Source organism: Xyrauchen texanus, chromosome 43 (genome assembly GCF_025860055.1).
Source record: "Xyrauchen texanus isolate HMW12.3.18 chromosome 43, RBS_HiC_50CHRs, whole genome shotgun sequence".
Classification (NCBI taxonomy): domain Eukaryota; kingdom Metazoa; phylum Chordata; class Actinopteri; order Cypriniformes; family Catostomidae; genus Xyrauchen; species Xyrauchen texanus.
Genome location: NC_068318.1, coordinates 16,297,380 through 16,313,415, shown reverse-complemented (window position 1 = coordinate 16,313,415; position 16,036 = coordinate 16,297,380). Strand labels below are relative to the sequence as shown.

General features: G+C 36.3%; 1 protein-coding gene and 1 pseudogene across 1 annotated transcript; both read left to right on the top strand.

Annotated features, from left to right (window-relative positions):
- The first annotated feature begins 4,078 nt into the window (after window positions 1–4,078).
- Window positions 4,079–7,545, top strand: LOC127635529 (uncharacterized; annotated as a pseudogene).
- Window positions 7,546–10,882: 3,337 nt separating this feature from the next.
- On the top strand, window positions 10,883–16,011 carry LOC127636108 (schwannomin-interacting protein 1-like). The gene is made up of 7 exons (XM_052116505.1): window positions 10,883–11,004; window positions 11,503–11,702; window positions 13,805–13,935; window positions 14,020–14,107; window positions 14,202–14,315; window positions 14,756–14,873; window positions 15,393–16,011. The coding sequence occupies exons 2-7, from the start codon at window positions 11,511–11,513 to the stop codon at window positions 15,491–15,493; spliced, it is 744 nt and encodes a 247-aa protein (XP_051972465.1). The 5' UTR covers window positions 10,883–11,004; window positions 11,503–11,510; the 3' UTR covers window positions 15,494–16,011.
- Window positions 16,012–16,036: the final 25 nt, after the last annotated feature.

Sequence of the window (16,036 nt, the reverse complement as noted above, 5' to 3'; positions counted from 1 at the left end):
TTTAATAGTTAAATAGAAAAGAGAGAACAATGGCGTTTATGCATGAGAATATAGGCAAAAACTGGTGTTTCCGATCTCATAGTAAATGTTCTCTAAATCCATATAATGGAGCCCTCAACCACGCATCTCTGTCCATCTTGCTCTATAGAAATTCAAACCAGAAAAGCTCTGATAAAATGCCATCGTCGGATCAGTGAGCTCCATAAATGTCAGTGAACTCCAAAGAGTCAAAGAGACATAACTTTGAAGAAAAAAGGACTAGAAAATGGAAAAACTTTGTAGACAGGAAAGCTTAACCACAAAGTATACACACAAAACTATAGATACTTATGTTTAACCTCAATCTTGTTACCAGTCATGACTTGTCACCAGTCAACCTAAATTTTAATTGGAAATGTATGCTATTCATACAAGGTACCATGGCCAATTTTTTTAATTTTCACCAAACTTGGTGTCTTTTATGGGGTTTTTCATATATGCCCTTCCAAGAATTGAATAATTTACCTCAGAAATTGTTTGGAGGGAGCATATTATAATACAGGCCTAATTTAGCCTACTTCAATAAAAATCTTGACTGTAACTGCCTGCAGTGAATTCTAATTCATTATAATCATACATAATTAAATCTAATTAAACATAATATAATCTTTATGGAGATTTGCTATCTTATGTAACATCAATTCTCTGTACTTCAGCCTCAAGTACTCCTGTTCCACTCAGCATTATATATCCATATTTAAAAAGTTAATAGTAGCCTACAATTATAGTATTTTTATATAATGTAGGGAATTGTAGCATTTAGGAATGATAAAGTCCATTGATAAACAAAATTGTACAGTTAGAGATCCCATTTGATATTAGTTTTACAGCTTGTGACTTGTAATCTAATTCAATTACACTTTCCTGTCAACAATATCTATACAATTGTCTATGTTCAACAAAGTGGCCTCTAACAAAAAAAAAAGTACAATTATAATACCATGTTTTTTTTTTGGTCATATACCATGGTAGCACCAAGGTATTCTTTGAAGTTCCTTAATTTGTAATGAAAATATCAAGGTAAATGAGTATAGTAATCATTCAGTACCTTAGTACACTGTACATCAAAGCACCATGATATAACCATGACTGTACCATGCATGGAACCTTCTGTTTTGAATGTAAGTCCTCACAATGCAAGTTAATGGTGACTAGAAATTTGAAGCTTTAAAAAGCACATAAAGGCTGAATAAAAGTAATACATAGGACTCCAGTGGTTAAAATAATTTGTTCAGAAGTGATAATAGGTGTGGGTGAGAAACAGATAAATTGTTAAGTCCATTTTTATTATATAAATCTACACTTTCACCAGCCCTCCTATGCGCATTCATGAGAGGACCAAGCTTTTCTTCTGTTTTTAGCGATTCACATTCTTTGTGCATATCGCCACATTCTGGAAGGGGAAAGAAAAAGGAACGGATAAAGCAAAAGAAAACAATAAATAAATCATACTTGAACAACAGCCCAGTATGTGGTGATATGCATGAAGAATGTGAATGAAAGTTTATAGTAAAAAAATAACTTAAAGGAATGTTCCGGGCTCAATACAAGTTAAGCTCAGTCGAAAGCATTTGTGGCATAATGTTAGTTACCACAAAAATTTATTTTGACTCGTTCCTCCTTTTCTTAAAAAAAAAAAGTAAAAATCGAAGGTTACAGGGAGGCACTTATAATGGAAGTGAATGGGGTCCTATTATTTTTAACATTAAAATACTCACTGTTTGAAACGTATAGCCACAAGACATGAACAATATGTGTATAAACATGATTTTAGTGTGCTAAAATCACTTACAAACCTTTTCTATGTAAAGGTAAAGCCAATTTTGCAACTTTGTTACCATGACAATGTAATGTCAACAAACCCTAATACCCTAAAATGACTGTGACAATGACAATTTAAACAACATTATAGATTAAATAATATGCAAGTTTTAACAGAAGAATTAATGCAAGTGCTTTTATAAAATTATAAGCTTCACATTTTTGTTTAAACCCTCCACAAATTGGCCACATTCATTTTCATTGTAAGTGCCTCACTGTAACCTCGATTTATGATTTTTAAAAGAAAAGGAGGAATGAGTCTAAATGTATTTTTGTGGTAATCAACATTATGCCACATATGCTCCATTTATGTGCTTTTTGGAGCTTCAAAGTTCTGTTCACCTTTCATTTGCATTGAATGGACCAACAGGGCTTTTAAAAAATAAATGAATACATAACTGAAGAAGAAAAATGAATACACAGCTGGGATGGAATGAGGGTGAGTAATTGATGAGAATTGTTTTGGGTGAACAATCCCTTTAACATCAAGCATCAAATAGCTACCTAAGGGTTCACTGAGCCCATGAAATTGTAACTATTTCAAAAAACTTCTAAGTGGTCCTTCTCAGGTTTTCACACCTGCAGATAGTTTTTGATTGCTTTTTCGTAGTTTTTCGAGGGTTTGTACCTTTATTTTTATTTCATTTTACGGGCCTTACTGTAGTTTCTTCCGCCCCCTTTTCCAGACAGTCAGATCATTTCTTAGGAAAATAAAAGAGAGGAAATGTCCCGTTGCTATCGTGACACTTTTTAAGAATAGGCAGTGGGGATACAGTGAGTGTGTGTGTATGTTTATTGTTACTGATAAGAACTGACAGTCATAAACTGACCACGACAGCAGATATTCATTTACAGCCATACTACGGCAAACAACAGAGAAATCCGCATTGATTGGAGGCAACAATCTTAAAGACATGACCGAATTTCACATTAGTGACACATTATTCATCTTGTGGTGACCAAGCATTTATTTTAAGAAAGGCTTTCAAAATGAGGGATTATGCTCTCTAAATCTCCGCAGCAAACAGCATTGTGTGAACTGTGTAGCGTGTGTGAGTAGCGATTACCGGCGCAGAGTTTTCCGATCCAGAACAGGTAATTGGTTCTGACTCATATGAGACCTGCAGCAGGACTGATAAAGAATTACAGTGCGCATGCGCATCTGCCTTCGAGCAATAAATCTTGACATTATGTGATGTTATATTAAAATTACACGTTACACAAATATACGTTTTAGGGGCTGTTCAGATCAAACGCGTTCTAGTGTTATAAATCTAGAAGCTAGAACACAAAATGAATGTCTTGTGACAAGTTTTTAAAAGTTTAAAGACATATTCCGGTTTAAATACAAATCAAACTCAATCGATAGCATTTGTGACATCATGTTGATTACGAAATAAAAATATTTCGACTTGTACCTCATGCACCTTGTACCTTTCTTTAAAAAACGAATTAAGCTAAAATCTGGGTTAGCCTAGTGTGGCACTTACAAAAGAAGTAAATGGGGCCAATCTATAAACGTTAAAATACTAAAATAAATGAAAAAATTATAATTCAAAAGTATAGATGAAACACGTAAGCAATAGGCTATGCTTGTTATTTTAGTGTGATAAAATCACTTATCTTTTCCCTGTGTGAATATTCAATGACGACGTAACTCTAAACCCATAAAATTGCAGTAAAAACTATTTGAAAACTATTTAATCAGCTTTACAGCTCAAATAATACACTAAGTTGAAGTTTTAACAGAAAAACGAATGTAATTGCTTTTAGAAATAAAGCTTAGCCTAAAATGTCTGCCTTTAAACCTTTGAAAAATTGGCCTCATTCACTTCCATTGTAAGTGACTTCTTTCTTTCTTTCTTTTTTTTAAGAAATGGAGATTAGAGTTTTTAGTGGCAATCAACAAGAGTTGTTAGTGGCAATTCAGTTGATTAAGCTTAACTTGCATTGAACCAGGAATATTCCTTTAAGTTCTTTTAATTTGACAAGCTGTATACAAAACTCAGCACTCCTGCGCAAGACGTTGAAAAAAAAAATCAGCGAGAAGCTGCTCAACTGCCAAAAATGTCCATTTCTAGTACATATTTACGTAGAAGAACATTTGAAAAACAGCGCAGATGGTTCCACAAACACGTTCTTGTGAAACGCCCACAAAGTTTTATATAGTTGTTTCTGGGTAGCTATGTAGCTTGTTAATTTTCCCATGTTTATCTGAATGGAGCAAAGTGGAAGAGTACGTGTAGTAATGAGGGACCGGGGCTGCAGGGCTCTGCAGCGCTCGACACATCTTGTCTTGCCCCGAGCATGTGGGTGGCACCTGGTTCTATGAGGAACGAACGGGCACCTATGACAGTGGATAACCCATCTACAGTAGTATGTATATGGACCTCAGGTACATAACATGCTAGGAAATCCTATGTATGTTTTCAGGTTAAATTTGCCTAAGGAGGTTATGATGTTTCCTGATTTCCCTTTTAATGAGCACCTACCATCTTTTGTCCACCACACAAAAATATTGTGAGCATCATGTTATTGCTCCTTATATTAAGGTATCTGTTTGTCTCCAGTCTTTATGACCTTTAAACAAGACTGCATGTACAACCCACTGCCTAATCAGTCATCAGTCCGCATGCTGTGCATTTGTCTCAAAGCAAATGATGCAGGAAACATGGGTTGACAATATTTGTAACTTTATAACATCCACAACACAATTATTACAATAGCATCATAGATTACCGGGTCCATCTGAGGACATATTATTCAAGTAAACAGAAACCTATTGGGTTATTATTGTTCAAAGGCATTTGTTTTTGTACAGCCATTAGTGGTCAGACATGTTGAAGCCATTATGAAATTGCACCGTTGTTCAGGGGTGTAAGGCCCACTGACCCCTGCTCATCAATCAAAGACTTGAGCGTCACATCATACAATCGATCAAGTAAAGTTTCTCAGTATTAATAAGTAATTTTCTTATCAACGGATGCAAGAATATTGCTTATGACAGACTGCTTTGTCCCTCACAGTTCAACACCGTGGTGGAAAAGGTGAAGCCCGTCTCCATGGAGACAGACAAGGGGGGAGCTGTGACGTGGGAGGTAATTTCGCGTAACACACGTGGAAACCGGAACACGCAGACATTCGACTCTGTGTTTGTCTGCAGTGGGTGAGGAGTAATGCCATCTAAAGAGACATTTTATCTCCCAGACATGCTCAAATGGACACAAATGCATCTAATCTCAGATTGCGCCTTTGCGGTGATATTCTAAATGCATAGCATTATTCAAATAGTGGCAGGTTCATTAACCCCATAATACACCCAGTGGCTTTCATCTCTCGAAAGGGAGGATAAGAATTCTCTCAGATGCCGTGTGAATGAGTATTATGTTATGTATTCACGTGGCATTTCCGTGAGGAAATTCAGAAGACCACAGTAGACCTTTAGCACCTCTGCGCTGACTCATATTTCTTTCCTCTTTCTGCAGGCATTACTCCGACCCCCCACCTGCCCCGTATTTCTCGAATACAGCATTTTAAAGGTACAACAAATGATCACTGATCACTACAAATGGATAACCCTGAAAGCCCTAAACATTAGTCTCATTAAACTTCTGCTTCTCCCCTTTTATCTCTCTGTCTCTCATCTTCCAAAATGTATCTTTGGCTTCCACTGCTGTTGTGCTGGGAAAGTGTTACACAGTCACTTATACCACTATACAGAGTCTTTCGCTAACAAGTCGGTGGTGGTTTTGGGGGCTGGAGCATCTGCTGTTGACATTTCTGTTGATTTAGCCCAAGCCAATGCTCAGGTTTGTGATTTAGATCCTTCTCTCAATCAGAGTCAGCAAAGCTTCAACAGAGGATTGCACCATTCTATTCCTGACTTCCCCAACACACAGAGACTATTATTTGTTGTAAATAAATCCTATATTCTTCTGCTCTTGGGTCTGTTTGTTCTCACTATCGCTCGTTATAGAGACGTTAGAGTTTTTTTCAGTTGAAGAAGTTATTTTAATATGTTAATTTTACATGGCATCTAAAAATGCAGCACTCCATTGAGAGATGCTAAAAACACAGAAATGTGACGCACATCCATCTAGCTAATGTTTACTTTTAAAAGGATTGAAAAAAAAACATGTTCAGTTTGAACAGGCCCTTGTTCACATGACACAGCACTAGCTGAAGTTTCTCAAAGTTGCCTCTCAAAATGACAGCCTTTTTGTTTCAGTTGATTGTTGGCAAATTTCCACTTTATCCAGCGCTGTTTGTTCTGTGTTCGTAAATCCTCCGATACAGTTTTACTGTGTGAGAAACCGGTCCAAATGATTCCATGAGAGAGAGCGGTTGTACTGATTCAGTGTGATGAATTGTCGATTCAGTTTGTTTTGCAAGCCCGTTTAGCCAATTCACTGAACAGAACCGACTCAAAAGAATTATTCATCATATCATTATTTGTGTTAAAATATAATTTGTTTACATATGGAAGAATATTATTGTATACACTGTCTGTTAAGTTAATTTTGTTGGAATGTTGTTTTTTTTGTACCAATGTAGAACATTTAATAAAGAGAATGTAAAAAAAAAGAATTATTCATTCACAAATTGGGCATAGCGAGTTCTTTTAAAAAGCCAACAGAAATATGTGACACACTTCACGATTCATTAAATATTCTGAAAGATGATGTTTCTCAGGTCAGTCAAAGCGCTCATGGTATGCACAGTGCGTATGACCATACAGCTACTGGTGCCACTGTTGACCAATGTATAAGTTATACCAATTTATCTGTGCTGATAGTTGCTTTTTGGAACTTTCTCACATTTAGAGGTTGACCGATATATCGGTTTTACCAATGTATTGGTGCCGATAGTTGCTTTTTGGAACTTTCTCACATTTAGAGGTTGACACATATATCGTTGACACATAAATATATTTTACCAATTTATTGGTGCTGATATTTGCTTTTTATTTGCTAAATTATTTGCATTTTCATACACTTCCACTGTCAGGTAAGTAGAGAGCATCTTAAAAGGATAGTTCACCAAAAAATGCTAATTCTGTCATCATTTATTCACCATTATCTTGTTTCAAATCCATATTATTTTTTTCTATGGAACACAAAAGAAGATGTTAGACAAAATAATAGCCTCAGTCACCATTCCCTTTCATTGCATATTTTATTTTGACTGAGGCTAACATTTTGTAAAAAGTCTCATTTTGTGTCCTATGGGTGGGGCTTAGTTTTTGATTTTTGTGTAAACTGTCCCTTTAAAAATGTAAAATTCAGTGGTTTGAATATTGAATATCAAATATCTATAAAATCTTACTCTCTTTCTCCCTCCATCATATTTCAATTCGCTCTTGCTGTCCTTGAAGCTTCAGTCAAGCTGCCCACCCAAGGACTTGGAGAAGGAAGCACAGTGTGAAAAAAACAGAAGTCAGGTGTGCAGGTGAAGTATTTGCTCCATTTGGACTCTGGTCAGTGGGATTATTACTTGGATCTGGCCAGAGCGGGTCGATTCACTCCTCCAAGGCCAGTCATTCAGAGCCTGTATGAGAAGGTGGGCAGACAGAGGCGGAAACACCCACAGAAATACAGACAGATGAAGTACAGGCTCACTGATGCCACACAGTGGGAGATTTTGAAAGGCCAGCCTGAACAAAGTGAAAAAGGACAAATGAATTAGATTCACAGTGTTTAGCCATCATCAAGGTTCCCAAACCTTTTGACAAACAAATTTGCTTTAACTTTTACCAATCATTTGTATGTACTAGGAATAATTTCAGAGATCTGTACTCATAAAGAACAATGTCTAGCCAATTAAGTATTTTTAAAGCTAAACATAACTAGAAAAATGTATATTCACTGAAGAAATTTCCCTTACTTTTTGAGAAATTCCCTGATATTTCCTGGTTTTCAGTGACTTTGTTCCATCTCTGTATCATATTTCAAGTCTTTTTGTAGGGGGAAGCACCCAATTAAACATGACGTCTTTAAAGTTCCACTTGCCTAAGGAACACAGTCTTAATAACTTTGTAATATCAAAAGTGAGCAATTTTGCTCCCTTTGACCGATTGCTCCATCACTCTTTGGTCTCATTCTTCTCGCATATTAAAATATTTTAAACCGTATTTAAAGGAAAAGTTCACCCAAAAATTAAATTTCACTCATCATTTACCTCATGCCATCCCAGATGTGTTTGAATTTTATTCTTCTGCTGAAAACAAACAAAGCTTTTTAGGAGCACATTTCTGCTCTGTTGTTCCATACAATGCAAGTGAATGGTGACCAAAACTTTGAAGGACAAATAATCACACAATGGGAGCATTAAAGTAATCCATACGACTCAGTTAAATCCATATATTAGTAGCTATATGATAGGTGTGTGTGAGAAACAGATCAGTAATTGTTTTACTATAAATCTCCACCTTTGACCAACCCCAATTACTAGGTGGTGATATGCACGAAGAATGTGAATAACCAAAAAAAGAAGAAGAAGAAGAAGAATGTGGAAATTAAATTGGAGATTTATACAGAGTTTTCCTAAACAACCACTGGGCGGCACCATGACTGTTTCCTGCTTCTGGTCTCGAGACTCAGTGTAAAAACCACCGAAACAAGTAATTCAAATGGAGAACAACAACCATTTAATTTTTTTTTCTTCATGCTCAACTTGTGCAGTTGTTAGCTGTCATAACAACTTACAAACAAATAATTATTTAATGACATCTTCACACTCAAAACATAAAAAACTGTCATCTTGACTCTATGAAGTATCTTGAACATTACATTACTCACTAAGGAGTCGTTTACAGGACAAACTTTTCAACTAAAAACTGACAACTTTTTATGCTTTTTGGCTGTTCGTTTACATGACAATGGCGTTTTGGGGCCTGAAAATGCTAACTTTTAAAAATGGGTTTCAAAGTGCAAGTTTTTGAAAACGATGCCGTTATCATCTCTGTGTAAACATATAAAAACGTACATTTGTGAAAACGATGACGTCATGCACACTGTCACGATTCACTGTTGTCTGCCCTGTGTTTGTCCCTTGTCATCTGTTCCCGGACTACACGTCCCATAATTCCCTGCTTTCATCTCTGCCAGCTGTCCTTCATTGTCCTCACCTATGTTTTATTTAGTCATTATCCTTTGTGTATTTAAAGCCCTGTTGTTTGTATCATTGGTTGTCAGTTGTTGTATGTGTTTTGATTCTGTTCTAGACCTGTGTTCATGTTTTCTCTGATCCTGTGTTTTTTCTCCAATGTGGATGTTTCTTTTGTTCCCGTGTTTACCCCGTTAATCTGTACTTTGTTTATCTTATTAAATACAGTTTTGCAGCACCTAGATCCAGCTCTTGAACTTCCTTCCAATATGTAACAGAACAACTGACCACAAAATGGATCTAGCGGCGTACTTTATGGAACTAACCCAGGTGGATTTAACAATTCGAGAGTTCTCCCACTTCTTCTCCAGCATGACCATCCACACTGGTTTAGATGACAAAGCCCTGAAGGACATTTATCGGATCGGTGTACCAACACGCCGATGGGGGGATTTGCCGGAGACCGGTGCTTACATCTGGAAGGAGTATGTGGAGCTCGTTTTGGAGACATTCGCTGCAGAGGAACCACCTCTCTCAATCCCGGGTTCAGCTTCTAAACATTCCACGCCTGCCACGGCCAACGAGCCAACGCCCACGCCTGCCACGGCCAACAAGCCAACGCCCACGCCTGCCACGGCCAACGAGTCAACGCCCACGCCTGCCACGGCCAACGAGTAATAATAAAGCAACCTCATCGTCCGTCCAGAAAAAATTGCTCCATGCTTTAGCCTTCTTCATTGTTTGTATTCACCGCTCTGTGGAAGAATGCTTATGTGCGCATAGTGTTTCTTTACAAAGTGACATGGCCAACTACTGGCCTGGCATGCATAATACAGCATTTTTAGTTGTTTTCGTGGATCCGTGTGAACTGGGATCGTTTTGACAACGTTGATGTCTGTACGCAAAACTTTTCAAAAAGCAAAGGAAAAACTTTTCAGTTTTTAGTACATCATTGTCGTGTAAATGTTCCTTAATATATGCTGATGAATGAATGAAAACACTAGAGACCGGAAATTAAAAACAGTCGAATCATGGAACAGAATTTTGTGTGAATTATCCCTCTAATATTCATTTATTTTAGTTCACTTTATTTAGAATCTTTTTTCATTTTATTCCATCACATTTTCTTTTTTTACTGAATGATATTGCATAATGTTGGGATATGAATTACACGTGTAAAAATGTACACTGTAAAAAAATATTTTTTTAACGATTAAAAGAATGTAAAAATGTTATAGTAAAAACAAACTGTTAATTGGTTTACATATATTGTAAAATGTTTTACTCTATTGTAACAATTCTGTTCTTTTGTTGTTGTGGTTGTTAAAAGAATGAATTATCTTATGTAAGAATATGTGCAATTATTTTGTCGGTTATGTTTCTTTATTCATTTTATTGAGCAATGTTTGTTTACACATTTGCATTACAGTAGTAAACTACTTTAAAATTGAAGGTCTAAACTCGAGGCCAGCAAATCAGTAACCTCGAGCTCCTTTCTTATAGGCATGTAAATATGCAGTATAAAGTTGGGATTTAAAGATGTTATTTCCCACCGGATGTTCTACATTATTGAAACATTGCATCATAGCTTTTATCAACAGTGTGAACAACACGGCACAGTCCCGCATCTGCTCCGAACTGTCATCGTGAAATCGGACACCTACTTTCTCAAGCCTTCCCAAACAGCCTTATCTGCACTTTCCAGCTGCAACTATAAAAGTATACAAAACATTTACTCAAAATCCAAACTTTTAATACAAGTAACTTCCCTAAGAAGTTCAGAAAAAGATCAGTATCTACAAAAATTCGCTACATACGATCAAACTTCTAGCTGTTTGGTTGAAGAAAACAGACTGTGAGAAGAAACACACAGAGGGAGGGCGGGAGGAAAGGGAACGCCAAAGGGGTGTTTCCTCTCCAACAGAGGAAGGACTGAATAGTGAGAAATAATTCATTAAACAGCGTGATTTTGTTAATGCGTTGAAGTTTATGGTCGTGGTTGAACAGTCGCGATGTCAAGTTTAGTTTGTCAATAAAGAGGTGAGTGAATTGTTGTCTTCTAGACCCCTTTCTTGAGAATAATAAGAACTGGAGGGACTCAGTAGTGATACAAACCAGCCTTGTCACTTCTAAAATTAAGTATAAAGTGTAAGATTTAAAGAAAAGCATCTTGACACTCACATAGGTCTACACGAGATATTTTTAAAGATGCATTTTTCATACCTCACGAGTCACGACGCAAACCGAAAAGAGACTGCACTTTAGAGAGATTGGGCAACTGTCAGTGCTATAGATGTTTTCTTTGAAAGCAGGAATTTTAATGCAGAAAGGAACCACTTTTATGTTCTGTAATCAAATACAACTTCCTGGTCTTTTACATTTTGTAGGTTATTTCAAGTCAAAGGCAAGCAATCTTATTTTAGTGATATAAGATAATTAGGAAATTATCATATGAAGTCTGAAGTGTGGATGTTTCTGTTGTGAATTTAAATGCATGTAATCTACTCTTGACAATCTATTCTGTATATACTGGATTAGCATCACGGATGGAGGAGAATCCTGATAGTGAGCAGCATGAGAAGACCACTGATGACCCCTCGACCTCTGACAAGGGGACCAAACTGCAGTGTGACTCCCCCCTGGATGATCACGACCTACCTTTAATGCATTGGGAGGATTTAAACTTGCGAATTGCAGAGCTAGAGAGGCAGGAAGAGCAACGAAGGGTAAAAGCAGAGGTATGAACATTTTGTATTTATTATATTTCACCTTTGGTTATATTTCTGAAAACAGGCAGTTGAGAAACAGGTAGGGTACCCTGTAAGTCACTGGAAATCTTTGTGTTGTTGTTGCCAGTATTAAAACCCTTTAACTCAACTTCATATGGTAACATAACATTGTAATTATTTCTATTTGACTTAATAATGTCAACTAAATGTCAAATATATTATTTGAAATGACTGAATAAACCTGAATACATTATCTTATACCAATAAAAGGTTGGCAGATGCTAGTTGCATCCTGGTGCAAATAATGGTAGATAATAATAGCACCCTAGTGCAAATAGTGTCAGATACTACTTGAACCCATATTTAAATACTAACATACAGTATGGGCATCTCTGCAGTGTTTATTGTGTTATTGAATCCCACAGACACACTGCATTAACCCCTACCCCCAAACCTAACCTTAACATTACCTTAGAAAAAATAACCTTGGTTTTACTTCTGTAACCTGTTTCAGCATGGTATTTTATTGAAAATTTACAGTAGCATTACTGTAGTATATTACTGTAGTAACTGTAGTACAGTAATACTGTAGTAACACCATTGTTAATTGCATTAAAACTATTGTTTCTGCCAAAAAGCATGGTTACTACAATATTATAGTAATATAGTAATTCTATATTGCTATAGTATGATGCAATCTACACACAAGCGATCCTGAGCCGTGGGAGCGAGTGCGATCGACAGACCCCGCCTCCACATCAAACCCTTCTCTTCACTCCTCGACATTCAACGTAACCAACATCACTGCGATGAAATCAACATTAATATTCATTTTCATCTGATATTTTAAGTAGTATAAGTAGTATAAAAGAAAATAAAAAAGAGTGCGACAGAAGGCGCATTCGAAACATAGTCGCTAGGACAAAAGTATGCATCCAGACCGTCGTTACACCCCGTGCAAAATCGATAGCGACATCTATTGTCTAGTTTGTCGTGTATTTCTGTGGTTTCACAAGACTATTGGGATGCCAATAGACACTCCATAAAAAAGTTTCTTAAAGAGTCTGATCGGGTAGAAATGATTGGTTGACCAATATATATATTTTTTTCTTTAATGGCTGATGGTCGATAAAATGCTGATATAAATAATAAAATTCATAAGATATTATTGATAGCAAATAAGATGTGCACAAAATTGCTTAAATTTAAAGGGGACAGTTCACCTAAAAATAAATATTCTCTTATAATTTTCTTACCCTCAAGTCATCTAAAACTTTCTTTCTTCTGCAGGAAGATATTTTCCAAACATCTTCTGTAATCAAAGATATTTTGAAGGATTTTTTTTGTCCAAACAATGCAATGAATGTCAATGGGGTTCAAAACTTTCCAGCTTCAAATAGGACAAAGTGACAGCATAAAAGTAATCAACAATGAATGATATGAAAGCTTTTATGAATGTTCATGAGAGATGCTTGTTTGCGTGTCCTTGCACTTGATGCATGTGCATGTTCTTGCGAGGATTCATGAATGAGCTTCTCTCGTGAACATGCATAGGAGAGCTGGGTGGAAAATCTTTTGGTGAATAAGGACTGAATTTATTCTTTTTTTTCACCCAAAGCTATTATATTGCTTCAAAAGATGTGGATTAAACCACTCAAATCCTGTGGATTACTTTTATCCTGCTTTTATGTCCATTTTAGAGATTGAAAGTGTTAGACCCCATTGACTTGCATTGAATGGAAAATAGACACCTCATACATCCTTCAAAAAATTACATTTGTGTTCCACAGAAGAAAGGCAGCATGACGGTGAGTGAATGATGAGAGAATTATAATGTTTTGGTAAACTATCCCTTAAACGAATACTTGTTTTACATAATCAGCCATTTAGGTGCAGTTATTGCCCAATGCCAATAATCTAAAAATGACCAAATATCACAAGTGTAAGTACTTGTACTTCCTTAAGGTAAAACTGCCCATAGTCACTTTTTACAGTGAACATTGTACAAAAAGTTTTCCTGAAAACCACCTCCCTGTATGGAAGTTTGACACATCCAGCAATGATTGTACTGTAAATAGTTAAACTACAGTAAATACCGTCTGTTTTTTTAGAGTCTGGGTTTACCGGAGCGAGACAGAATACTTGGTTGCTGGACAGATTCGAAACACAATTCACTCCATAGGGAGCCATGGCCAGATGATGAAGACTATAGTCCCTGCCGTGTCCCAGTCATAACGTCACGGTATTTCACATACGCAGGTTCATAATATATAGAAAATGTGTTCTGATATGTCTATTCAACACAGATATTGTTTCCATCACACAGGTTTAATAGTCCTAAAAATCTTCAGCTCTGCTTCATCAATAACAGTGAGAGTGAAGGGGAGGATGACGAAGGGGCATCAAACAAAGAGGTGGGTGCAGAGATTTGTGTTTTTCGATTTATGAGTCGTATCTCAGGTCATGATTTATATGGTTCCAAAAGGCATTAAGTTATTTCGTCATCAGAGCTCATGTGAGACAGAGGTACGTAGGAGTGGCTCTCCAGGGCTTAAACAGGAAGTGAGAACAGCAATCAGGGCTCTCCGAGACAAGTTATGGGCCGAACAGAAAGAGAAGGAGGTGAGAGGTTTGCAGAAATGTGAGGATATTGTTTTATTTGAACTTAAAGGGATAGTTCACACAAAATATAAATGTTGTTGTTAGAACTCATATGACATTCTTTCTTAAGGTAGAACACAAAAAGAGATGTTAGGCAGTATTTTAAACTCAGTCACCATTCACTTTTATTGCATCTTCTTTTCCGTACACTGAGCATGAATGGTGACTGAGGCTGTCATTCCACCTAAGACCTCCTTTTGTGTTCCATGGAAGAAAGTCGTAGGGGTTTGGAACAACATGAGGGTGAGTAAATATTTTAATCAAATAATTTTTGGGTGAACTATCCCTTAATCAAGTGTGGTGTTTTTGTGTCTTAAGCCAGGTTCACAACTGTACAGTGTGTACACGGCTGTTGTGGTCTTTTCTGTGATATTTTTTTTATATTTTTGTTCTTTTTTTAGGAACCAAGCCACAGTAAGATGAACATAAGGAGAAAAATTCTTAGTCTTAGTGATCTGCAAACTTGCTCTTTGCTACAGCTAAATGCGCTCAGGGCCTCACTTAATGAAGACATTCAGGGTAAGTTTTTCTTCAAGGGCACAAACAATCCTTAAAGACGCTGTAATCACTGTAATCATAGAACTGCAACAACATTTTCAATCAATAAAACAGCAACTTATTTTAATCAGTGTAAAAACCATTCAAACGTTTTGACGCACCTCATTCTCATTCTGTATTATTACTATTTTCCACATTTAGAATGATGGTCATCAAAACTATGAAAGAGTAAGAGAAATTGTATATTGACCAAAAAAAAAAAAAACGTAATCTTGTTTCTTAGCCTCTTCAAAGAAGCCACCTATTGCCTAGGTTATTATTGAAGGTTCCCATGTATGCTGGACACTTGTTGTCTGCTCTTCCTTCACTCTCTGGTCCAATTAATCCATTCCAACATTTTAAAATTCATATTTTTTTATTCAAAGATTAATTTCGTAAAGAAATACATATGTAGCGTATATTTCGGTTTCATATTTGACATCACCTCTCACATTCATTAGATTGATTTTACTCATACACTGATTTGATCTGTGGTTTTAGAATTGAGTTCAGAACTGGTGAAACATCTTGTAATACGGGACCACCTTCGGAATAAGCAAGATGCCTTGCTCATGGATGTACAGGATATGACATCTTCGTGAATGACCCTTGTTTGCAACTCTTTGTAAACTGCAGTTCAACGTTGGCACTTTCTGAAAGCAGTAATTTACTGTTACTCATCCTGGGGACTAATAAAGGCCAGAATATCCTGTTTTAATGCTCACAGTTATGTGGGTAACATTGTATAGAGTCACAAGTTTTATTGTGAGAAACTTGGCCGTAATAACAAAACCTAATGTCTCATAATTCATGGTTTAATGTTGCTTTCATACATAATGAATATAAAATGCTGTTGTCAAAGCCATATGTGATCAATAACTGTGATGTATTAATCATCAACTACTTTAAGCATTCCTTTGAAATACAGTATAATGTATGTAACCATCATGGGAATACAAACAGCCTAAATTATGCTGTCTGTCATGAATGTGCCTTAAAACTCTTAAGTATTGTACTTATATGTGGGAAAGAAGTATATCTCAATGCTAAATATTCATAATAATTTAATAAATTGTTTATTTTATATGACATATTGAGTTGTCTGTTTTTTTTTTTTGTTTTGTATTTTACTGGAAAAGCAGAGC

Coding starts and splice junctions, on each gene's coding strand:
- LOC127636108 (XM_052116505.1), top strand. CDS start 11,511: ATGGAGGAGAATCCTGATAGTGAGCAGCATGAGAAGACCACTGATGAC. Junction 13,936..14,019: donor GTCCCAGTCATAACGTCACG/GTATTTCACATA, acceptor TCCATCACACAG/GTTTAATAGTCCTAAAAATC. Junction 14,316..14,755: donor CCGAACAGAAAGAGAAGGAG/GTGAGAGGTTTG, acceptor TTCTTTTTTTAG/GAACCAAGCCACAGTAAGAT.